This window comes from Papio anubis, chromosome 20 (assembly GCF_008728515.1).
Source record: "Papio anubis isolate 15944 chromosome 20, Panubis1.0, whole genome shotgun sequence".
In the NCBI taxonomy this organism is placed as follows: domain Eukaryota; kingdom Metazoa; phylum Chordata; class Mammalia; order Primates; family Cercopithecidae; genus Papio; species Papio anubis.
Window position 1 is genome coordinate 4,628,881 of NC_044995.1, and position 25,523 is coordinate 4,654,403.

The 25,523-nt window shown below is 53.9% G+C and overlaps 1 protein-coding gene across 4 annotated transcripts; it reads left to right on the forward strand.

Annotated features, from left to right (window-relative positions):
* The first annotated feature begins 34 nt into the window (after positions 1-34).
* CPT1C (carnitine palmitoyltransferase 1C) lies at positions 35-24,995 on the forward strand. 4 transcript variants are annotated; one of them, XM_009194998.4, is made up of 20 exons: positions 484-721; positions 1,053-1,163; positions 1,584-1,738; positions 8,838-8,977; positions 12,331-12,502; positions 12,829-12,930; positions 13,009-13,146; positions 16,028-16,105; positions 16,323-16,430; positions 16,530-16,614; positions 17,556-17,751; positions 17,878-18,060; positions 19,109-19,214; positions 20,304-20,420; positions 21,490-21,654; positions 21,892-22,026; positions 22,981-23,133; positions 23,885-23,998; positions 24,121-24,213; positions 24,681-24,993. In XM_009194998.4, the coding sequence occupies exons 3-20, from the start codon at positions 1,598-1,600 to the stop codon at positions 24,864-24,866; spliced, it is 2,412 nt and encodes an 803-aa protein (XP_009193262.2). In that variant the 5' UTR covers positions 484-721; positions 1,053-1,163; positions 1,584-1,597; the 3' UTR covers positions 24,867-24,993. The 4 variants fall into 4 exon arrangements, with proteins under 4 accessions (XP_031515040.1, XP_009193262.2, XP_003915965.2 ...); XM_031659180.1 differs by lacking the exons at positions 484-721; positions 1,053-1,163 and adding an exon at positions 35-378 and having other exon boundaries at positions 24,681-24,995; XM_003915916.5 differs by lacking the exon at positions 1,053-1,163.
* The last annotated feature ends 528 nt before the right edge of the window (positions 24,996-25,523 follow it).

Genomic DNA, 25,523 nt, shown 5'->3' on the forward strand with positions numbered 1-25,523 from the left:
CTCTAATACACCCTTCTCCGTTATCCATGCTGCTTCTCCCTCACGGAAGTCCCACTGTCTACCTTGAATCCAACCCGCTGTAGCGCCTCCTTCTTGCCAACTCAATCCATGCACCTTCCGTGGGTGGTTTTGGTGGGCCCTCCTTACCGCCAAACACCCCTCCTCCCTCCCTGGCGTGAAAGAGCTGAGATTTGCCCCGGCACCCTACGCGCCTGACGTTACAATGCACTTAGGGGTGGGCTGTGGCCTCCCAGGTGAGCCTTGTTCCTCGAAGAGACAGGAGATTAAGAGACAATGCGCCGAGTGAGGAGCCCAGAAACCCGAGTTCCGAACAGCTGCGCAGAATGCGAGCGGCCAAATGGTGGAGAATCTGGCCGGGTAAAAGGAGACAGAGGACTGGGGATCGAACGGATGGAGGGGATTGGACGCCGTGGCTCTAAGGGGGCGGGGATAGAACGCGGGGATTGGAAGGAGGCGGGGATAAAACCCGGGACCTGAATACCCGGCTAGGGACACTAGAGACAGGAATCGGGGTTTCTGGGTGACGGTGATCTGGGAGTGGGCAGGACTCCAAAGGCCCGTCGACCCGGTGGTGGACTCCTTGCACTGGGATTGGACATACGCAAGCGGGAGATTTGGGGCCGGCGCTCAAAATCCGGGGGCGGGGGTGGACTCGGGTTTGGACCCCAGGATCCGATCAGCGGACCCCTGATTCAACGTGGTAAGTATTGGACCCCAGGGGCTCGGGCTCCTGAGGGGGCTGGAGTCCTGTGTCTAGGGTTGGGCGTGCAAGCCTCTCCATCACTTGTCCTCGACGCTCGCCTCCGCTCACAGTCTCAGCATCCCAGGCTGCGAGGCATGCGCAGTGGGTGCTTCCTTCCCCATCCTCTCCAGCCCGGGCAGGGGGAGGGGACGCTGGGCCACCTCAGAGCAGATGAATTTATAGACACCACCCCCCTTGCCTTGGCATGAGAAGCGGAAATGGGGTAGACAGCGTCAATATCTAATAGGTGTTTGTTTCATATGGGTCTAAAACTAATGTTTTTCTCAAGACCCCGCAACTCAGCCTGGACCAGTTTCCCTCCTCCACCTACCCCCGAATCTTCAGAGTCCTGTATTAGGGGGGAGGGCACTGCCCCCGCACCATGTTCTTGGCAGAGCAGGTAAAGGGGTTAACGCGAGCTATCCCTCTGGCCTCTCTACGCGTTCCCAGAGGCCCCGAATTGACGTCCTTCCCTCAAAACCTCCGGGTCTACAAACCAGGACCCGCAAGACCCCTCAGGTGCTTAGAGAAGGATGAGCTAGTCCTGGGTCAGCGCAAAGAGGCAGCTGGAGGCGTGGGATCCCTGGTCTGAGGGAGGAGGGGCTGGGGCCTGGGCTTCTGGGTCTGAGGGAGGAGGGGCTGGGGGCCTGGACTCCTGGATCTGAGGGAGGAAGGGCTGGGCCTGGACTCCTGGATCTGAGGGAGGAGGGACTGGGGCCTGCACTCCTGGGTATGAAGGAGGAGGGGCTGGGAGCCTGGACTCCTGAGTCTGAGGGAGGAGGGGCTGGGGCCCTGAAGAGTGACTCTGCCCCACTCCCAGGGCTCCAGCGTGACATGGCTGAAGCGCACCAGGCCGTGGGCTTCCGAACCTCGCTGACCTCGGACGGGGCTGAAGTGGAACTCAGTGCCCCTGTGCTGCAGGAGATCTACCTCTCTGGCCTGCGCTCCTGGAAAAGGCATCTCTCACGTTTCTGGGTGAGGCGTGCTGCTGGTTGGTTTCCTTCCGGAGATCCAGGATTCTGTTTCCTGGATGTCTGAGGCTCACTTCCGGCATTTCAGTTGGTCCGTTTCTGGGAGCCTATCACCACTTTTTCCGGGAATTTCGATGTCTGCTCCCGGGACCCCTTTAGTTATTTCTCCCTGGCTCACTTCCGGGATCCACAGCCTCACCTGCTGTGAACTTCTGTTCACTTCTTTCACCCAAGAGGGGAACTGGGCCCCCCAAAAACTACCCACTTTCAGTTACTAGAACTCCATATCCTTACCTTATGGTGAAATTCTCATTTCTCCCTTTCATCTCAAGCTTCTTTTGTTGTTGTTGTTGTTGTTTTTGAGACAGAGTCTCACTCTGTCACCCAGGCTGGAGTGCAGTGGCACAATCTTGGCTCACTGCAACCTCCACCTCCTGGGTTCAAACAGTTCCCTGCCTCAGCCTCATGAGTAGCTGGGATTACAGGCACCCACCACCACGCCCAGCTAATTTTTGTATTTTTAGTAGAGATGGGGTTTCACCATGTTGGCCAGGCAGGTCTTGAACTCGCGATCTTGTGATCCACCCACCTCGGCCTTCCAAAGTGTTGGCCAGGCTGGTCTTGAACTCCTGACCTCAGGTGATCCACCTGCCTCGGCCTCCAAAGTGCTGGGATTACAGGTGTGAGCCACTGTGCCCAGCCTGTTTTTTTCTGAAATAAAGTCTCGCTGTGTCACCCAGGCTGGAGTGCAGTGGCACAATCTCTCCCAGCTCACTGCAACCTCTGCCTCTTGGGTTCAAGCGATTCTCCTGCCTCAGCCCCCCGGGGTAGATGGGATTGCAGGTGCCCGTCACCATGCCCAGCTAATTTTTGTACTTTTAGTAGAGAAGGGTTTCACCATGCTGGCTGTGGCTTGTCTTGAACTCCTGACCTCAGGTGATCGCCCACCTCGGTTCTCCCAAAGTGCTGGGATCATCTCCAGCATTTTTTTTTGAGACGGAGTCGGCTCTGTCTCCCAGGCTGGAGTGCAGTGGCACGATCTCAGCTCACTGATGCCTCCACCTCCTGGATTCAAGCGATTTTCTGCCTCAGCCTCCTGAGTAGCTGGGACTACAGGTGTGCACCGTGATGCCAGCTAATTTTTGTGTTTTTAGTAGAGACAGAGTTTCACCATGTTGGCCAGGCTGATCTCGAACTCCTGACCTCAGTGATCTGCCTCCCAAAGTGCTGGGATTATAGGCATGAGCCACTGCACCTGGCCCAAACTCCTGCCCTTTGTCCCTGTTCTAGAATGCCCATGCCCAATGTGTAACCAGCACCCATGTCTGTCCCAGAGTTCCTGGTTCTAGAACTCTTGCACTGTCTCCATACAGGGCCTCCCCCTCATCACATCCCCTGTGTGTGAACTGGGGTCTTGAACACCTGTGGGGTCAGGACTGAGTTTGAATCCTGACTCCACGGCTTAGTAGCTGTGTCATCTTGGGCAAGCACCTCTCTTGGAGTTGCAGTTTCCCTTCGTGGAAAACATTGGTGTTGACAGCACCTCCCTCACAGGATAGCCTTTTTTTTTGGAGACGGAGTCTCGCTCTGTCGCCCAGGCTGGAGTGCAGTGGCGTGATCTCCACTCACTGCAAGCTCTGCCCCCCGGGTTCACGCCATTCTCTTGCCTCAGCCTCCCGTGTAGCTGGGACTACAGGCGCCTGCCACCGCGCCCAGCTAATTTTTTTTTTTTTTTTTTTGAGGCGGAGTCTCGCTCTGTCGCCCAGACTGGAGTGCGGTGGCCGGATCTCAGCTCACTGCAAGCTCCGCCTCCCGGGTTCACGCCATTCTCCTGCCTCAGCCTCCCGAGTAGCTGAGACTACAGGCGCCCGCCACCTCGCCTGGCTAGCTTTTTGTATTTTTTAGTAGAGACGGGGTTTCACCATGTTAGCCAGGATGGTCTCGATCTCCTGACCTCGTGATCCGCCCGTCTCGGCCTCCCAAAGTGCTGGGATTACAGGCTTGAGCCACCGCGCCCGGCCAATTTTTTGTATTTTTAGTAGAGACGGGGTTTCACAGTGTTAGCCAGGATGGTCTTGATCTCCTGACCTCGTGATCCACCTGTCTCGGCCTCTCAAAGTGCTAGGATTACAGGCGTGAGCCACCGCGCCCGGCCTAAATCAACTCTTTTATGTCCTGGCCCATGGCGAGGTCTGAGTGTTAGCTTCTGATATTGTTCTTCATTCATTCACCATATATTTATGGGGCATCCGGTAAGGGCCTGGCCCTCTTTAGTATGGAGAACACAGCAGAGATCAACAGATGGAATCACTCCTGGCGCCGGGGGCTCACGGCTTTAATCCCAGCACTTTGGGAGGCTGAGGCAGGAGGATCGCTTGAGCCCAGGAGTTGGAGACCAGCCTGGGCAACATAGGGAGATCCCATCTCTATTGAAAAAATTAAGACAGGCAAGGCACAGTGGCTCACGCCTGTAATCCCAACACTTTGGGAGGCCGAGGCGGGCAGATCATGAGGTCAGGAGATCGCGACCATCCTGGCTAAAACGGTGAAACCCTGTTTCTACTAAAAAAAAAAAAAAAAAAAAAAAAAAAAAACCCGGGTGTGGTAGCGGGGGGGCTGTAGTCCCAGCTACTCAGGAGGCTGAGGCAGGAGAATGGCATGAACCCGGGAGGCGGAGCTTGCAGGTGAGCCGAGATGGCGCCACTGCACTCCAGCGCCTAGCTGGCCAGAGGAGACTCCATCTCAAAATAAATAAATAAATAAATAAATAAGACAGAATCCTGCTTTTATGGGAGCCTCACTAATTGGGGAGAAGGCACAAAATGACGAAAGCAAATATAGAGTATGGTGACATTCCATAGTGTCATCTGATATTGATGTAGAAACATGCTATGGTGAATGATAAATCGGTGGAGAAGAGTGATGGGGTGTCGTGAAAGCAAATAAGGATGGTGGACTGGGCGCCGTGGCTCATGCCTGCATCCCAGCACTTCGAGGCCAAGGCAGATGGACTCAAGTCAGGAGTTCAAGACCAGCCTGGCCAGTATAGTGAAACCCTGTCTCTACTGAAATACAAAAATTAGCCGGGCGTGGTGGCTGGGTGCCTGTAATCACAGCTACTTGGGAGGCTGGAGGCAGAAGAATCACTTGAACCCGGAGGCAGATTGCAGTGAGCCAAGATCGCCACCACGACTCCAGGCCTGAGTGAGATGCATGACCGCCTCAGAAAAAAGGGGAGGGGCAGCCCAGGAGACCTCCTGAGGCTGAGATGTTTCAGTAGGCTAAACCCCGCTCTTATGGTCTTGCTGGCTGTGAATCTGTTCCACTTGGCAGACAGCCACCTTGGAATTCCAAAGAACCTCCCACCCCCTACCCTGGGACTCCTTAGCCTCTGTACAAATCCACCAACCAAAGTGTTAACATGTAGCCATCCTGGCCGGGTGGAAACATGCTCAGTGTAATCCTGCACTTTGGAAGGCAGAGGCAGACAGATTATGAGGTCAGAGAGCCAGACCATCCTGACACTGACGGTGAACCTCGGCTTACTGTAAAAATACAAAACTAGCCGGGAGACGGGTGGCGGCGCCTGTAGTCCAGTTACCGGGGAGGCTGAGGCAGGAGAAGGGTGAACCCAGGAGGTAGAGCTTGCAGTGAGCGGAGACGCGCCATCCGCACTCCAGCCTGGGCGATAGAGGGAGATTCGCCTCAAAACCCAACAAACGTGGCCATCCTTTTCCTGTGTTTAAATACATACATACACAGATACATACATTTATAAACCTACAAGAGCATACACACAACTACTTGTGTGTGTGTGGTAAAATTGCATGTGGAGAAAATGCATTTTTTTTTTTTTTTTTTGACATTTTGTTCTTGTTGCCCAGGCTGGAGTGCAATGGCATGATCTTGGCTCACTGCAATTTCCACCTCCTCGGTTCAAGCGCATTCTTCTGCCCCTCAGCCTCCCAAGTAGCTGAGATTATAGGCGCCTGCCACCACGCCCCAGCTAATTTTTGGTATTTTAGTAGAGACAGGGTTTCACCATGTTGCCATGCAGGCTGGTCTCGAACTCCTGATGTCAGGTGATCCACCGCCTTGGCCTCTCAGAGTGCTGGGAGATTACAGGTGTGAGCCACTGCACGGCCTTTTTTTTTTTTTTTTTTTTTTTGAGATGGGAGTCTGGCTCTGTCGCCCAGGCTGGAGTGCAGTGGCCGGATCTCAGCTCACTGCAAGCTCTGCCTCCCGGGTTTACTTATTCTGCCTCAGCCTCCCGAGTAGCTGGGACTACAGGCTCACCACCTCACCGGCTAGTTGTATTTTTAGTAGAGACGGGTTTCACCATGTTCGCCAGGATGATCTCGATCTCCTGGATCTCAGATCCGGCCTGCCTCGCCTCCCAGTGTGCTGGGATTACAGGCTTGAGCCACACCGCTACTTCAGCTTCCTGGCCTTTTTTTTTTTTTTTTTTGACATGGAGTCGCTTGTTGCCAGGCTGGAGGTGCAGTGGCATGATCTCTGCTCACTGCACCTCCACCTCCTGGTTCAAGCTGACAGTCCGGGCTCTCAGCCTCCCGAGTAGCTAGGACTACAGGTGTGTGCCACCATGTAAAGCTAATTTTGTATTTTTAGTAGAAACGATGTTTCACCATGTTGGGCAGGATGGCCTCTACTCTATCTCTTGACCTCATGATCTGCCCGCCTTGGCCTCCCAAAGCACTGGAATTACAGGCATGAGCCATTGCACCTGGCCTTTTTTTTTTTTTTTTGAACAGAATCTCGCTTTGTCGCCCAGGCTGGAGTGCAATGGTGATCTTGTCACTGCAACTCCACCTCCTGGGTCTGCTGATTTTTCTGCCTTGGCCTCCTGAGTAGCTGGGATTATAGGTGCCCACCACTGTGCCTAGCAAGTTTTGTATTTTTAGTAGAGATTGGGTTTTGCCACGTTGGCCAGGCTGGTCTTGAACACCTCTACCTCTATAGGTCGCGTGGCTCAAGCCTGGCCCTTGCACTTTGGGAGGCCAAGATGGGCGGATCACGTTGTCAGGAGATCAAGACCATCCTGGCTAACACGGTGAAACCCCTGTCTCTACTAAAAAAATACAAAAACTAGATGGGCTGGTGGCAGATCGCTCTGTAGTCCCAGCTACTCTGGGAGGCTGGAGGTGAGAATGGCGTGAACCTGGAGCTTGCAGTGAGCTGAGATCCCGCCACTGCACTCCAGCCTGGGTGACAGAGCCAGACTCCGCCTCAAAAAAAAAAAAAAAAAACAACCAAAAAAAAAAAAAAAAAAGAACACCTGACCTCAGATGATCCACCCGCCTCCGCCTCCCAAAGTACTGGTATTACAGGCATGGGCTACTGCGCCTGGCCAAACCCCAGTGTTGTCATTTGTAAAATGAGGTCATGTTAGTACTTACTTAACACAGTTTGGGGAGGATTTAAATTGTTAATCCTTGTAAATGGCACCTGGAATGTAGTAAGTGCTCATTAAATGTTAGTTCTCTCTCTCTCAGGCTTCCAAAGGAGTTTCGTTAGTAACCCAGTGCTGTTGTTCATTCCTCATTGATTCCATGATCTGGTACTTCTAGAAGGCCTTACTGAGCTCCAGACCCTGCTCTGAACAGGATCATTTTGCTTTTTTTTTTTTCTTTTTTGGAAACAGAGTCTCGCTCTGTCGCCCAGGCTGGAGTGCAGTGGTGTGATCTCGGCTCACTGCAAACCCTCCTGGGTTCACACCATTCTCCTGCCTCAGCCTCCTGAGTAGCTGGGACTACAGGCGCCCACCACTATGCCCGGCTAATTTTTTTTTGTATTTTTAGTAGAGACGGGGTTTCACCGTGTTAGCCAGGATGGTCTCGATCTCCTGACCTCATGATCTGCTTGTCTCGGCCTCCCAAAGTGCTGGGATTACAGGCGTGAGCCACCGCGCCCGACTTTTTTATTTATTTATTTTTTTGAGACAGGGTCTTACTTACTTTGTTACCCAGGCTGGAGTGTCACCATCACAGCTCACTTCATCCCTAAATTCCTGGGCTCAAGTGATCCTCCTGCTTCAGCCTTCCAAGTAGCTGGGACTAAGGTGTGTGCCGCCGTGCCTGGCTTTTTTTTTTTTTTTTTTTGAGACAGAGTCTTGTTCTGTCACCCAGGCTGGAGTGCAGTAACGTAATCTTGGATCACTGCAACCTCTGCTTCCTAGGCTCAAGCGATTCTCATGCCTCAGTCTCCCAAGTAGCTGGGATTACAGGCACCCGCCACCATGCCCGGCTAATTTTTGTATTTTTATTAGAGACGGATTTCACCATGTTGTCCCGGCCAGTCTTGAACTCCTGGCCTCAAGTGATCCACCCGCTTCAGGCTCCCAAAGTGTTAGGATTACAGGCGTGAGCCACTGCTGGTCTTTTTTTTTTTTTTTTTTTTTGAGATGGAGTCTTGCTCTGTAGCCCGGGCTGGAGTGCAGTGGCCCGATCTCAGCTCACTGCAAGCTCCACCTCCCGGGTTTACGCCATTCTCCTGGCTCAGCCTCCGGAGTAGCTGGGACTACAGGCGCCCGCCACCTCGCCCGGCTAGTTTTTTGTATTTTTAGTAGAGACGGGGTTTCACCATGTTAGCCAGGATGGTCTCGATCTCCTGACCTCGTGATCCGCCCGTCTCGGCCTCCCAAAGTGCTGGGATTACAGGCTTGAGCCACCGCGCCCGGCCCACTGCTGGTCTTGAACTCCTATGCTCAAGGGATTCTCCTCCTTGACCTCCCAAAGTGCTGAGTTTACAGGAGTGAGCCACCACACCCGGTCTGTTCTGCCTTTGACAGCCTCCCCTTCGAAGTCCTGCCTCAGAATATCCTCCTCCAGGGAACCCTCCCTGATGCCCTTAGACTATAACTTGCCAACACAGGGCTCCTCCTGTTTCTTGCCCTATAGCAATTAATACTTACTTCATTCTGGACTGACCTTCCTGAGGGCAAGACCTGGATCTCTCTGTTCCCTACTAGATCTTGAGCATCCAGCTCAGGGCTCAACACACACTGGGTGCTCAATAATGTTTGAGGATGGCACAGAACAGAGGAGAGGGCAGATGATTGAATGGATGCCCTTTCCTCCCCACAGAATGACTTTCTCACCGGTGTGTTTCCTGCCAGCCCCCTCAGTTGGCTTTTCCTCTTCAGTGCCATCCAGCTTGCCTGGTTCCTCCAGCTGGATCCTTCCTTAGGACTGATGGAGAAGATCAAAGAGTTGCTGCCCGACTGGTGAGGTTCCCCCACTCCAGCCCAATAACCCCCAATCACTCTCCCTCCACCCAGTAAATTCTTCTGTCATTGTGGTGTACCTGCTAAAGAAAAGTTACCTCTGAGACTTACTTTGGGTCAGATTAACAAAGGTATAGCATGAAGAAAAAGGAGGTGAGGCCGGGTGCAGTGGCTCACCCCTATAATCCCGGCACATTGGGCACTGGGAGGCCGACGTGGGTGTATCACTTGAGGTCAGGAGTTCAAGACCAGCCTGGCCAACATGGTGAAACCCCATCTCTACTAAAAATACAAAAAAGTAGCTGGGCACGGTGGCAGGCACCTGAAATCCCAGCTACTAGGGAGGCTGAGGCAGGAGAATCGCTTCAACCCGGGAGGTGGAGGTTTTAGTGAGCTGAGATCGGGCCATTGTACTCCAGCTTGGGCGACAAGAGCGAAACTCTATCTCAAAAAAAAAAGAAAAAGAAAAAGTAGTGCGAGCTTTGCTGGGCACAGTGGCTCATGCCTGTAATCCCAGCACTTAGGGAGTTCAAAGCAGGAGGATCACTTGAGCCCAGGAGTTTGAGACCAACCTAAGCAACATGTTGAAACCCCGTCTCTACTAAAAATACAAAAAATTAGCCAAGTGTGGTGTCACTCACCTGTGGTCCCAGCTACCCAGGAGGCTGAGGTGGGAGGATCACCTGAGCCCAGGAGGTCGAGGCTGCAGCAAGCTGAGATCATGCCACTGCATTGCAGCCTGGCAAGGGAGTGACACCCTGTCTCAAGAAAAAAATAAAAAAAAATGGCCAAGCATTGTGGTTCACACCTGTAATCCCAGCACTTTGGGAGGCTGAGGTGGGCAGATCACCTGAGGTCAGGAGTTCGAGACCAGCCTGGACAACATGGTGAAACCTCGCCTCTACTAAAAATACAAAAATTAGCCAGGTGTGGTGGTGTGCACCTGTAGTCCCAGCTACTCGGGAGGCTGAGGCAGGATAATCACTTGAACCTGGGAGGCAGAGGTTGCAGTGAGTCAAAATTGTGCCACTGTACCTTCCAGCCTAGCAGGACACAGCGAGACTCCATTCAAAAGGTCGGGACAGCGGTGGCTCAAGCCTGTAATCCCAGCATTTTGGGAGGCCGACGGTGGGATCACTTATGTCAGGAGACGAGATCATCTTGCTAATATCGGGTGAAACCTCGCTCTACTAAAATACAGTGGATGGGCGCTTGTAGTCTCATGCTACTGGAGGCTGAGGCAGGAGAATGGCTGAACTCGAGTATGAGCTGCAGTGAGCTGAGATCTGGGCCACTGCACTCCAGCCTGGGCGACAGAGCAAGCACTCCGCCTCAAAGTATGAGCTGGCCCATCTCTAGCTTCCAAGCGTAGTCTTAGCCAAGAGACCTCACCATTCTTTTTTTTTTTTTTTTTTTTTTTTTTTAGACATTCTCTGCTCAGGCTGTGCAGTGGCTGATCTCAGCTCACTGCAAGCCCGCCTCCCGGCTTCTATTCTCCTGCCTCAGCCTCCCGAGTAGCTGCACTACAGGCTCACCACCTCAGCCTCCTGCCAGTTTTTTGTATTTTTAGTAGACGGGGTTTCACCAAGTAGCCAGGATGGTCTCCATCTCCTGACCTCGTGATCCGCCCGTCTCGGCCTCCCAAAGTGCTGGGATTACAGGCTTGAGCTACCATGCCCGGCCGAGACCTCACCATTCTTGATTGTCAAGGCCTTCATCTGTAAAATGAGGGTATGAATAATTGCTTCGTAGAGTGCTTGGAAGAATTAATCAAAATCCTGCCTGTCGTCCGCGTATGGTGACTCACACCTGTAATCCCAGCACTTTGGGAGGCAGATGTGGGCGGATCACCTGAGGTCGGAGTTCGAGACCAGTCTGGCCAACATGGTGAAACCCTGTCTCTACTAAAAATACAAAAATGAGCCAAGCGTGGTAGCGGGCGCCTGTAATCCCACCTACTTGGGAGGCTGAGGCAGGAGAATTGCTTGAACCCCGGAGGCAGAGGTTGCAGTGAGGTGAGATCATGCCACTGCACTCCAGCCTGGGCGACAGAGTGAGACTCTGTCTCAATTAAAAAAAAAAAAAAATCCTGCCTGTCCCATAGTCAGTAGAGTGCCAGGAGTTTCTCTTGGGAGTGGCTGCATTATTGTTATTGTGTTATTGTCATCTTCAGGAAGGGTTTGAAAACCGGGTGCAGGTGAAATGTCAGGTCTAGTTCTTTGATGAGTCCTCCTGGGGAAGAAGGTCCACATTTGGTGCAGATGGCTTCAAAGAACAGACCCGGGACCAGATGTAGACATTTCCAAGAGGGATGCCGGGCACAGCGGCTCACACTTGTAATCCCAGCACTTCGGAAGGCTGAGGCAGGAGGCTTGAGCTCAGGAGTTTGAGACCAGCCTGGGCAACATAGTGAGACTCCCGTCTCTACCCCTCCCCCATAAAAAAAAATTCCCAGAACGCTAGATTTACTCAGTCTATAGAGGGAAAGTCATTTGACCCAAGTCCTCCAAGTGACATTTGCAAACTTTGCAAACAAACGTGCTGATTTAATGTAGCTTTAGACCAGCTTTTCCTAAATTTAAGCTGGCATTGGTATCACCTGGATGGGTTGTTAAAACACTGATTATGGCCAGGCGCGGTGGCTGACATCTGTAATCCCAGCACTTTGGGAGGCCAAGGTGGACGGATCACCTAAGGTCAGGAGTTTGAGACCAGCCTGGCCAACGTGGTGAAACCCTGTCTCTACTAAAAATGCAAAAAATTAGCTGGGCATGGTGGCAGACACCTGTAATCCCAGCTACTTGGGAGGCTGAGGTAGGAGAATTGCTTGAACCCAGGAGACAGAGGTTACAGTGAGCCAAGATCGTGCCACTGCACTCCAGCCTGGGCGACAGAGTGAGACTCCATCTCAAAAACAAAACAAAACAAACAACAACAAAAAAAACGCTGATTGCTGGACCCCACCCAGAGAGATTTTGGCTTGTTAGGTGTCAAAGGGGCCAGAAATATGTATTTCCAACAAGCTCCCAGGCGGTGCTCCCAGGAGCCACAGTTTCAGAACTATTGCCTTAGAGTAGTGATAGCTGGGAGGAAAAAGTGTCCCCTCAATAGAAATAATGGCTGTCATTTATTAAGCACCTACCGGTTTCCATGGAAAGTGACTTTGGAAGCTTGGTGCTGCCACAATGGGAGGGGGCTGGAGGGGGTGACAGAGCTCACACCTACTAAAATGACAAAAATGGGTTTCTCTGTCTCACAGCCAAAAGATCAGTGCAGGGGCTGGAGGGGGCTGGAAGGGAGGGAGATTCTGAGGCCAGGAGACCTAGGCCCAGCCTCTGTTTCTCTCCCTGCAGGGGCGGACAGCACCACGGGCTCCGGGGGGTCCTGGCAGCTGCGCTGTTTGCCTCCTGTTTGTGGGGAACCCTGATCTTCACACTGCACGTGGCCCTCAGGCTGCTTCTGTCCTACCACGGCTGGCTTCTTGAGCCCCACGGAGCCATGTCCTCCCCCACCAAGACCTGGCTGGTATGGGAGGGGCATAGCCCTACTCCCGCTCTCCTGGGACCCACTTCTCTGTCCCCCTCTCTCTGGATCTCTATCCCCCCCTCTCTCTGGGTCTCTGTCCCCCTCTCTCTCTGGGTCTCTGTCCCCTGTCTCTGGGTCTCTGTCCTTCTCTCTCTGGGTCTCTGTCCCCTGTCTCTGGGTCTCTGTCCTTTTCTCTCTCGGGGTCTCTGATGCTCTTAAGTCTCTGTGTCCTTCTCTTTGGGTTTCTGTCCCACTGTTGACCCCTGCCCCCCTCAACTCCCTGGTCCCAGTGAGGGGTTAATGACCCGGTAACTCCTCCTCCCCAGGCCCTGGTCCGCATCTTCTCCGGCCGCCACCCGATGCTGTTCAGTTACCAGCGCTCCCTGCCGCGCCAGCCCGTGCCCTCTGTGCAGGACACCGTGCGCAAGGTGGGCCTGGGAGCGCGCAGATGGGCCGGGGTGGCCGGGGCGGGCCGCGGGCATGACCTGCCGTCTTCTCTCCTTTAGTACCTGGAGTCGGTCCGGCCCGTCCTCTCCGACGAGGACTTCGACTGGACCGCGGTCCTGGCGCAGGAATTCCTGAGGCTGCAGGCGTCGCTGCTGCAGTGGTACCTGAGGCTCAAGTCCTGGTGGGCGTCCAATTATGTGAGTCCCGCCACTGCCACCAAGGCCCTACCTGAAAGGCTAAGTTTGTGAGCTCGCCCTGCTAAACTTGCGAGTTCTACACGCCCCGCCCCACGACACGCCCACAACCCACACGCCCCCTGCAGCGATTGGAGCCTGGCCCCGGGCCTGCATCCTGGGCCCCCAAGGGCCAATGCACTGAGCCCCGCTCACATACGTCTGTAGCCTAACCTCAACATTTAAATATACATATAAGCATATGTATTTATTTATATATATATGCTCATAACATATATATGCTCTCTGTCTATGTTTAATGTTGAGGTTAAGGGTATAGATGCTCCAGTATTCTGAGCTCCACCCTTGATCTTCCAAAGACTGAACCAGAATTTCAGGACCTAGGCCTGGCGCACTGTCTCACGCCTGTAATGCCAGCACTTTGGGAGGCTGAGGCAGGCAGATCACATGAGGTCAAGAGTTCGAGACCAGCCTGGACAACATGGTGAAACCCCGTCTCTACTAAAAACACAAAAATTAGCTGGGCGTGGTGGCACATGCGCCTATAATCCCAGCTACTCGGGAGGCTGAGGCGGGAGGATTGCTTGAACCCAGGAGAGGTTGCACTGAACTGAGATTGTGCCACTGCACCCCAGCCTGGGCCACAGAGCGAAACTCTGTCTCAAAAACAAAACAAAAACAAACAAACAAACAAAAACCACAAAGGAGTTGAATGGTGAGGAGTGGTGGGAGAGGCCTGAAATCCAGACTGAGGATCCTGGACTCTTTCCTGGGGGTACTAGGGAGCCATGGGAGGGTTTGGAGCAAGGAAGGGGCTGGGTCAGCTCTGGTTTGGGGGAAAGACTGGAGGGTGGGAGGCTGCAGAGGAAGCTACCGTGAGATCTACCATTGTAGGTCATTGAGACACTGGGCTCGGATGAGAAAACCTGTGGTGAGAGTGAGAGGGGAAGGGAAGAGGGTCTGCGGCAGAGCCCCAAGGGGCACCGATATGGCAGGCTCAGTTGGTCAAACCCAATGAAGGGGACGAAATGTCGAGAAGTAGAAGGGAACGGCAGGCCTTGCTTTTCTGGTTAAATTTTTGTTTTTCTTCATACTTTTGGACAAGATTCTACTTACACACACACACACACACACACACACACACGCATATTTTTTTCTTCCCTTCCTTCCCTCCCTCCCGCCTTTCCTATCTTCTTTCCTTATTTCCTTCCTTCCTTCCTTCTCTCTCTCCTTCCTTCCTTTCTTTTTTTCTGTCTCCTTCCTTCCTTCCCTTCCTCCCTTTTTTTTTTTTTTGAGACGGAGTCTCACTCTGTCGCCCAGGCTGGAGTGCACTGGCGCGATCTCGGCTCACTGCAAGCTCCGCCTCCAGGGTTCATGCCATTCTCCTGCCTCAGCCTCCCATAGCTGGCTAATTTTTTTTTTTCGTATTTTTAATAGAGTCAGGGTTTCACCGTGTTAGCCAGGATGGTCTCAGTCTCCTGACCTCGTGATCCGCCTGCCTCGGCCTCCCAAAGTGCTGGGATTACAGGCGTGAGCCACTGCGCCTGGCCTCTTTCTTTCTTTCTCTTGCTTTCTCTCTTTCTTTCTCTTTCTTTCTCTCTCTCTCCTTCCTCCCTTCGGGATTATAGGCGTGAGCCGCCACGCCTGGCCTCTTTCTTTCTTTTTCTTATCTCTATCTTTCTTTCTCTCTCTCTCCTTCCTCCCTCCCTCCTTTCTCTCTCTTTTCCTTCCTTCCCTCCCTCCCTCCCTCTCTCTCTCTCTTTCTTTCTCTTTTTTTTTCTTTCTTTCCTTTTTCTTTCTTGAAAGGGGTCTCACTCTATCACCCAGACTGGAGTACAGTGGCGTGATCATGGCTCACTGCAGCCTTGACCTCCCAGGCTCAAGCCATCCTCCCACCTCAGCTTCCCTAGTAACTGGGACTCGGGAAGGCTTGTGCCCCCCAGCCCTGCTAATTTTTGAACTTTTTTGTAGACATGGGGTCTTGCCATGTTGCCCAGGCTGGTCTCAAACTCCTAGGCTCAAGCTATCCTCCCACCTCAGCCTCCCAAAATGCTGGGATAACAGGCGTGAGCCACCGCTCCTGGCCTGTATATTTTATTGTACCTCCAAGCCAACTGCCAGTAATACACACACTTGTATTTTATGTACAACAACAACAAAAACAAACCCTACAAGACCAGCTAAACTGTGACACAGTGCTTTCTTTTGTGTTTTTCATTGTTTGATTTTATTATGGTATTGGCAAGGCCAAAATTTTCATGTATTTACACATATATATATTATTTCACATATTTATTGTTTTATAAATTTTACATTTATATTCTGCTTTTCTTTTCTCCTCTTTTTTTTTTTGGGGGGGGGGGGGACAGGGTTTCACTCTTGTTGCCCAGGCTGGAGTGCAATGGTACGATCTCGGCTCACTGCAACCAATGCCTCCAGGATTCAAGCGATTCTCCTGCCTCAGGCTCCCGAGTAGCTGGAATTACAGGCGTGCGCCACCACGCCTGGCTGATTTTTGTATTTTTAGTAGAGATGGGGTTTCATCATGTTGGCCAGGCTGGTCTTGAACTCCTGACCTCAGGTATCCACCTGCTTCAGCCTCCCAAAGTGCTGGTATTACAGGTAGGCGCCACCGCGCCCAGCTGTACCTTGTTCTTTCCAATAGCTATGTAATAGGGCACTGCTGGAGTGTAACAGGGTTTAGCTAACTGATCCCCCATGGATGGATTTCTAGGTGATGGCTATTTACTGACTACGATGACTGGCTTCTTTGGCTGTATCCTCCTTGCCTGACACAGGAACATCTGGGGCCTTCCCTGTCCTACTGTCCCTCCCGCAGCAAGGCCCTGGCCCCTCACTGTGTGTCTCCCCACCCCACTCCCAGGTCAGTGACTGGTGGGAGGAATTTGTGTACCTGCGTTCCCGAAATCCGCTGATGGTGAACAGCAACTATTACATGATGGTGAGAAGGGGAGGGGTGAGGTTCACAGGCCCCAGGTCTAGGGTTGGGGTACCTGGATGGAAGGTGACATCCATGCTCGGTGACCTGGATCTGGACGCACCATCTGGGATTCATCGTTCCGCCCTCTTTTGGGGTCGGGACCTGTATTTGGGTCAGTGGTTCCATCAAGGGGAAACCTGACCCCGGGTGTTTTACCATCCCCTCTCCTGGTCCCCAGGACTTCCTGTATGTCACACCCACGCCTCTGCAGGCAGCTCGCGCTGGGAATGCCGTCCACGCCCTCCTCCTGTACCGCCACCGCCTGAACCGCCAGGAGATACCCCCGGTAAGAGGGCCCCAGTGGGCTGGGGATGGAGGTGTGGTCCTGTGGCCTTTGGGCCACATGGGTCCTGGAAGGCAGCTCACAGCCCACGGTTTCCTGTAGACTTTGCTAATGGGAATGCGTCCCTTATGCTCTGCCCAGTATGAGAAGATCTTCAACACCACGCGGATTCCAGGGGTCCAAAAAGGTGAGACCCTCTCCTGTCCCCACTGATGGAGGCAGAACAATATAGTGGCTAAGAGCAGGTTTTCTGGAGCCCGCCTGCCTGAGCTGGGACCCATTGCATCCTTGCTGTGTGACCTTCTGCACGTTATTACCCTCTCTGAGCCTCAGCTTCCACTAAAGTGGGATAATAATTGTACCTAGGAGCTGGGCACAGTGACTTATGCCTGTAATCCCAGCACTTTGGGGGGCCGAGGTGGACGATTGCTTAGGCCAGGAGTTCGAGACCAGCCTAGGGCAACGTAGTGAGATCCGATCTATATGAAAAACTCAAAAATTAGCCAGGCATGGTGGTATGCGCCTGTGGTCCCAGCTACTCAGGACCCTGAAGTGGGAGGATTGCCTGAGTCCAGGAGGTTGAGGCTGCAGTGAGCTGAGATCTCACCACTGCACTCCAGCCTGGGCGACAGAGCGAGACCCTGTCTCCAAAAACCAAAAGTCCTAGGGTGCTGATGATTACTAGGGTGCTTTGAACAACTGATGACACCTAAGCAGCATATAATAAATGGTCACTTGGGCGAGTGGCGGTGGCTCAAGCCTGTAATCCCAGCACTTTGGGAGGCGAGGCCAGTGGATCACGAGTCAGGAGGTCGAGACCATCACAGCTAATCGCAGTGAAACCCGTCTCTACTAAAAAATACAAAAAAACTAGCCAGGCCCGAGGTGGGAGGCCTGTAGTCCCAGCTACTTTCGGGAGGTAGAGGCAGGAGAATGGCGTAAACCGGGAGAGGCGGGCTTGCAGTGAGCTGAGATCGGCCACTGCACTCCAGCCTGGAAGCGACAGAAGCAGACTCCATCTCAAAAAAAATAAATAAATAAATAAATAAATAAATAAATAAATAAATAAATGGTCGCTATTTTTATGTGTCTGGCCTGTCCCCACGCTTCTGCCAACGCCACCCCTAGACTACATCCGCCACCTCCATGACAGCCAACACGTGGCTGTCTTCCACCGGGGCCGATTCTTCCGCGTGGGGACCCACTCCCGAAACAGCCTGCTTTCCCCGAGGGCCCTGGAGCAGCAGTTTCAGCAAATCCTGGATGATCCCTCACCGGCCTGCCCCCACGAGGAACATCTGGCTGCTCTGACTGCCGCTCCCAGGTAAGGGTCGGGGGTCAGGGGTCAGGGGCTCTCAGAGGCCGCCAGTGTCCTGGGGCCGTGGAAGGGCAGGGTGGGACCAGGTGGCGGCTGGGCAGGATGGACTCAGGCACATCCCGGGCCCTCCAGGGGCACGTGGGCCCAGGTGCGAACGTCCCTGAAGACCCAGGCAGCAGAAGCCCTGGAGGCAGTGGAAGGGGCCGCTTTCTTTGTGTCACTGGACGCTGAGCCCGCGGGGCTCACCAGGGAGGACCCAGCAGCGTCGTTGGATGCCTATGCCCATGCCCTGCTGGCTGGCCGGGGCCATGACCGGTGAGTCAGTCTTGGGATGGGGCCCCCAGACATGGCACCCCAGAATGCAATATCAGACCTAGGACCCCCGACAGTAGACAGCCAGACCCTGGAGCCCACACCTGCAAAGTCTGTAGACCAGCGGCTGCCTAGAGCTGAGGACCCCAGACCCAATGCTTTGGGACCTGGAGACCTGGGACCAAGACCTATAACCCAGTCCCAGTGACCCCCAAATCCGAGACTCCAAACCCCTGAGCTGGACCCTCAGACCCAGAGACCCCAGATCTGAGGACCACCAAACCCAGGACCCCTAGGCCCTGACCCCAGACTTGGCAACCTCAGCCTCAGAACTTGAACCATTCAATCCTCAGGCCTTAATGCAGGCACCCCAAACCCATGGCCCCAGATGCAGACTTCCAGACCTAGAGATTCTCAGGCCTGGCAGGCATCACTGAATTCCTAGGCCCCAGGGGGGTCCCACTGACCTCCCAGCACCCCCAAAAGCCTTGAACCTTCCTCAGTGAGTTCTCTAAAAATCTCCAAACTCTAGACTGGGCGTGGTGGCTCATGTCTGTAATCCCAGCACTTTGGGAGGACAAGAGAGGCAGATCACTTGAGGTCAGGGGTTCAAGACCAGCCTGGCCAGTATGGTGAAACCTCATCTCTACTAAAAATGCAAAAATTAGCTGGGCATGGTGGTGCGTGCTTGTGATCCCAGCTATTTGGGAGGCTGAGGTGGGAAAATCACTTGAACCCTCAGCTACTTGGGAGGCAGAGGTTGCAGTGAGCCAAGATCGCGCCACTGCACTCCAGCCTGGGCAACAAGAGTGAAACTCCATCAAACAAAAAAACAAACAAACAAAATCCCCAAATTCTAAATGCCAGACATATCTTGGATACCTCCAGGGCCACTACTGAGGACCCCCAATGGTCCTAGAAATCCCCACACCAGCACCCCAATGCATTCCCACATCTCCCCATCTAGAAAACCCCCTCACGTCCCACAGAAAGCACTCCGAGGTCCCTCTGCCCCTCGCTCTCGGTGACCCCTCTGAACTCTCCCCGACAGCTGGTTTGACAAATCCTTCACCCTAATCGTCTTCTCTAACGGGAAGCTGGGCCTCAGCGTGGAGCACTCCTGGGCCGACTGCCCCATCTCAGGACACATGTGGGAGGTAGGGCGGCCAGCCCTCCCTTGTTCTGGGGACCCCCGCCCCATCTCCAAAGACTATCCTCTCCAGGGCCTTAGGGTCAGAAGAATAACTGAGGCTTGGCCAGGCACGGTGGCTCACGCCTGTAATCCCAGCAATTTGGGAGGCTGAGGCAGGCAGATCATGAGGTCAGGAGTTCGAGACCAGCCTGGCCAACATAGTGAAACCCCGTCGCTACTGGTAGCCAGGCATGGTGGTGTGTGCCTGTAATCCCAGCTATTCGGGATGCTGAGGCATGAGAATTGCATGAACCCAGGAGGTGGAGGTTGCAGTGAGCTGAGATCGTGCCACTGCACTCCAGCCTGGGCGACAGAGCAAGACTACATCTCAAAAAAAAAAAAAAAAAAAAGAAAAAAGAAAAGAGAAGAAAGAAAAACTGAGGCTCAGGGAGAGGCAGAGGCTGGCCCAGGGTCACCCAGCAAAGAAAGGGTCTGGGGTGAGGACCTTCCTTTGATGAATTGGTAACTGGGGCTCAAAGAAGGAAGTGATTTTCCCAGAGTCCCACAGCGAGGAGTTACAGAGCAAGACGATGACTCCGGGCTGGGTGCAGTGGCTCATGCCTGTAATCCCAGCACTTTGGGAGGTCAAGGCAGAAGGATCACTTAAGCCCAGGAGTTTGAGACCAGCCTGGGCAACATAAATGAGACCCTGTCTACTAAAAACATTAAAAAAAAAAAAAAAAAAAAAAAAAAACTAGCCAGGCATGATGGTACATGCCTGTGGTCCCAGCTACTCCGGAGGATAGCTTGAGCCCAGGAGTTTGAGGCTGCAGTGAGTTATAATTTCACCACTACACACCAGCCCGGATGACAGAGCAAGACCCTGTCAAAAAGAAAAGAAAAGAAGTACAGGGACAGTAAACGCCGGTTGAGTATTGGTATTAGTCCTGTTCTTGAGGAACATGAACCCGAGACCCCATCTGTGAACATCAGAGGTTTCTGTTTCTGAGAGACTTCCCCCTACCCCAAAAAGGGCCGTATGAAAAGAGGTCCCGGTTAGATGGCCTCAGTCCACAGGGAGGAAGGGTCTCTGACAGCCTCTGTTTGTCCACAGTTCACTCTGGCTACAGAATGCTTTCAGCTGGGCTACTCAACAGACGGCCACTGCAAGGGGCACCCGGACCCCACACTACCCCGACCCCAGCGGCTGCAATGGGACCTTCCAGACCAGGTGAGGCTGGGTTTCTGGGCCTCTCCTCCAAGTCCCAAGATTCCTAGCCTTGACTCCAAACTCATCCCCACCCCCAATCTCAACCTGAAAATCAACCCCATTTCTACCCCCAACCCGAAACCCACACTTCCCCCACCTCCAAATCAGGCCAAATGCATCTACAACCTCAAACCCCAACACGAACCTCATCCCCAGCCCCAACTCCAACCCTCCTCCCATTGCCAATCCCATCCTCAACCCCAGCCCCATCTCTACTCGCTTCAGACTCAAAACTCACCACTGTCCAACCCCAGCACCAACCCCTCCTCCATGCCCAATCCCATCCCAACACCACCACCACACCTGAATTCACTCCCATGTTCATCCTAACTCCACCCCATACCCAACCCCAACCCCAACCCCATCCTGTACTCAGTCATGACCCCACCTCCAACCACAACCCATGCCCAACTCCAATTCACTTTCCATATCCAACCCCTTCCCCATTCCATTCCCAAACCACTCTCAGTCCCTCCTCCATTCCCAACCCCAGCTTCAGCTGTGGCCCAACCCCAATCCTGTTCCAGTCTGCACTGCCATGCCTATCCCCATCTTTTTTTTTTTTTTTTTTTTTTGAGACGGAGTCCGGCTCTGTCACCCAGGCTGGAGTGCAATGGCGCGATCTCGGCTCACTGCAAGCTCCGCTTCCTGGGTTCAAGCGATTCTCTTGCCTCAGCCTCCCGAGGAGCTGGGATTACAGGTGCCTGCCACCACGTCTGGCTAATTTTTTGTGTTTTTAATAGACATGAGGTTTCGCCATGTTGGCCAGGCTGGTCTCAAACTCCTGACCTCAGGTGATCCACCCACCTCGTCCTCCCAAAGTGCTGGGATTACAGGCGTGCGCCACCATGTTCAGCCCCTATCCCCATCTTTAGTCTCATCCTTCAATTCTCTTCTGTTCTTTGTCCCCATTTCCGTATTCTGCCGCAACCCTAACTCCACGTCCACCTTCGCTTCCAGCCTCATTCCTGGCTTTCACCCTACCCCCATCTGTAACCCCAACTACTCCTCTTCCCTCCTCCTCTGGCAGATCCACTCCTCCATCTCTCTAGCCCTGAGGGGAGCCAAGATCTTGTCTGAAAATGTCGACTGCCATGTCTTTCCATTCTCCCTATTTGGCAAGAGCTTCATCCGACGCTGCCACCTCTCTTCAGACAGCTTCATCCAGATCGCCTTGCAACTGGCCCACTTCCGGGTCAGCTGGGTTCCCCACCACAGCCCCCTCAGGGTCTCAGTCCACCTGAGCCCCCAGGACCTGCCCCTCCACAGTTCCCTGTGGTCGTTGCCATTGTGGGTCGGCCATCTTGAATTCTCTCTCCCAACCATTCTTGGGCTGGCTGGAGGACGCTGGAGGTCTGGACAGAGATGGGTCAAGTCTGTAAGATTTCCTGAGCCCTGCTGACAGACTCCTCTTTTCCTCCTTGTCCCCCAGGACAGGGGTCAATTCTGCCTGACTTATGAGTCGGCCATGACTCGCTTATTCCTGGAAGGCCGGACGGAGACGGTGCGATCTTGCACGAGGGAGGCCTGCAACTTTGTGAGGGCCATGGAGGACAAAGAGAAGACGGTGGGTGCAAGCCTCGCTTGAGGCTTCAGTCATTTCCGGGTACTCACTCATCCACTTGCAAACATTGATGGGACCTACTGAAGCCAGCCTCCATGAGGGGCACGAGGGACAAGGGATGAATCAGACCTGGCCTCTGACTTCAAAGAGCTCACCGATGAGGGAGACAGCCCAGCATAGTGTGATATCTGCTTTCATGGTGGTCTCACAGGGCACTGGGGGAGCACCCAAGAAGGAACCCCATTTATTTATTTATTTTTGAGATGGAGTCTTGCTCTGTCACCCAGGCTGGAGTGCAGTGGCACAGTCTTGGCACACTGCAACCTCTGCCTCTCGGGTTCAAGCAATTCTCATGCCTCAGCCTCCCGAGTAGCTGGAATTACAGGTGCCCGCCACCATGCCCAGCTAATTTTTTTTTTTTTTTTTTTTAGTAGAGACGGGGTTTCACCATGTTGGTCAGGCTGGTCTCGAACTCCTGACCTTGGGTGATCTCTCTGCCTCAGCTTCTCAAAGTGCTGGGATTACAAGCATGAGCCGATGGGCCTGGCCGGAACTCCATTTTTACAATGTAACTCCGCCCATTTAACCTCTATGTGACCTTATGACCTTCCTTTGCACCATTCCCCGCACCCCCCTCTGCCCAGATCCCACCCACCCCTCACTTTTGCTCCCTTGCCCCACACCTACTCCCGCACCTACAAGGTATTGTGGTTCCATGGGAGGAGTTTGGGCTCTGGGGCCAGACACACCTAGAAACCCACCTGGCTGTCCCTGGCTGTGTGAACCTGGGCACATGATTTCCCCTCTTTAAGCCTCAGTTCCCCATCTGTAAAATGGGGTTGATATTCCCACCTTGCAGGGATGCGGCAAGCTTGGTTGAGGCCAGGTGTGCCGCAGGCCCAGCACTAAGTCGACTTCCTGTCTTTCCATGACCTGTGACCTCCCTGGGGACCCCAGGACCCACAGTGCCTTGCCCTGTTTCGCGTGGCAGTGGATAAGCACCAGGCTCTGCTGAAGGCAGCCATGAGCGGGCAGGGAGTCGACCGCCACCTCTTTGCACTCTACGTCGTGTCCCGATTCCTCCACCTGCAGTCGCCCTTCCTGACCCAGGTTGGGGCACAGGGAAAGGGTTAGAGAGGGAAATGGGAGACCATGGAAGAAGGGAGAGGCTTCAGGGAAGGAGGGTGATGTTGAAAAAGGACCCATCAAGGCCGGGCGCGGTGGCTCACGCCTGTAATCCCAGCACTTTGGGAAGCCGAGGTGGGCGGATCACTTGAGGTCAACAGTTCGAGGCCAGCCTGGCCAACATGGTGAAATTCCATCTCTACCAAAAATACAAAAATTAGCTGGGCATGGTGACAGACACCTGTAATCCCAGCTACTTGGGAGGGCTGAGGCAGGAGAATCCCTTGAACCCGGGAGGCGGAGGTTGCAGTGAGCTGAGATCGCACCACTGCACTCCAGCCTGGGCGACAGAGCGAGACTCTGTCTCCAAAAAAAAAGGGTGATGTTGAGAAAGGACGCATCAGCAGAGAAGTCAGTTAGAGCGCTGGAGGGCGGGGGAAGAAAGGCAGAAGGCGGAGATGCAACCAGGCAACCGGAGCAGACAAAAGACGAAAGGGTCAGTGGGGTGGGGCTAGGAGGAAAGGGCGTGGTCAGAGGAGGGGCGTGGTCCGAGGGAGAAGGGGAGAGGGACGTGGTTGGTGAGAAGATGAGGGGCGTGGCCAGATAGGGCACGGCCAGGAGAAGGAGGCCCGGGATTTAGGGGTGAGAAAGAGCCAGGGATGCAGGGAGTGAAGTGGAGCCAAGGGCGGGAACTGCAGATCTCTGTCCTGCACATGTGATGGGCTCCTGTCCTCAGGTCCATTCGGAGCAGTGGCAGCTGTCCACCAGCCAGATCCCTGTTCAGCAAATGCATCTGTTTGACGTCCACAATTACCCGGACTATGTTTCCTCGGGCGGTGGATTCGGGCCTGTGAGTGGAGCTGGCGCGCGCTGGCCCCTAGAGGAAAGAGGGGGCTGGGGGCCTGCACTCCTGTCTAGTGGGGGTGGAGGAGACCGGAGATATTTTCTTCCCTTCACTCTTTCTGACTCCAGGCTGATGACCATGGTTATGGTGTTTCTTATATCTTCATGGGGGATGACATGATCACCTTCCACATCTCCAGCAAAAAATCAAGCACAAAAACGGTGAGACAAACGTGTGTACCCACCAACTCCCTCTTTCCTCAGGAACCAGGAGCCTAGGCCCCTAGCCCCTCCTCCCTCAGACCCAGGAGTCCAGGCCCCCAGCGCCTTCTCCCTCAGACCCAGGAGTCCAGACCCCCAGCGCCTTCTCCCTCAGACCCAGGAGTCCAGGTTCCCCAGCCCCTCTTCCCTCAGACCCAGGAATCCAGGCCCCCAGCCTCTCTTCCCTCAGACCCAGGAGTCCAGACCCCCACCCCCTCCTCCCTCCGACCCAGGAATCCAGGCCCCAACCCCTCCTCCCTCAGACCCAGGAGTCCAGACCCCAGCCCCTCCTCCCTCAGACCCAGGAATCCAGGCCCCAACCCCTCCTCCCTCAGACCCAGGAATCCAGGCCCTCAGCCCTCTTGTTTCTCAGCCTCCAGGATCCCGTCTCCCAGCTTCCCCTGGCTCTGACACCGTTCTCCTTCCAGGATTCCCACAGGCTGGGGCAGCACATTGAGGACGCACTGTTGGATGTGGCCTCCCTGTTCCAGGCGGGACAGCATTTTAAGCGCCGGTTCAGAGGGTCAGGGAAGGAGGACTCCAGGCACAGGTGTGGATTTCTGTCCCGCCAGGCTGGGGCCTCCAAGACATCAATGACATCCACCTACTTCTGACTCCTTCCAGCAGGCGGCTGGCCTCTCCGGGGAATGAGGGTGAAGATGGCCACAGCTGGCTGACACAGGGCAGGGGCAGCCTGTTTGGCCACCGGATATCCAGGCTAATAAAGATGTGTGAGCTGGGTGTGTGGTGTCTGCTATGCTGTTGGGCAGGGAGGGGTGGAAGAGGTGAGGACCAGGGTGGAGGAGAACAGATCTTCTGACCTCGTGATCCGCCCACCTTGGCCTCCCAAAGTGCTAGGATTACAGGCGTGAGCCACTGTGCCCGGCCCACAGGTTTTTCTTTTTTTTCCCCAGAGACAGGGTCTCAGTCTGTCACCCAGGCTGGAGTGCAGTCTTGCAATCATAGCTCACTGCAGCCTCAACCTCCAAGCTCAAGTGATTCTCCTACCTTAGCCTCACAAGTAGCTTGGGCCACAGGTGCATGCCACCACATCCAGCTAATTACCTTTTTTTTTTTTTTTTTTTTTTGTAGAGACAGGGTTTTGCCATATTCCCCAGGCTGGTCTTGAACTCCTGGGCTTAAGCGATTCTCCTGCCTCAGCCTCCCCAGTAGCTGGGATTACAGGCACCTGCCACCATGCCTGGCTAATTACAAAGCATCTTTCTGGGGAGCTGCACATCATCACATAGCCGGGGCTTTGTGAAGTCACG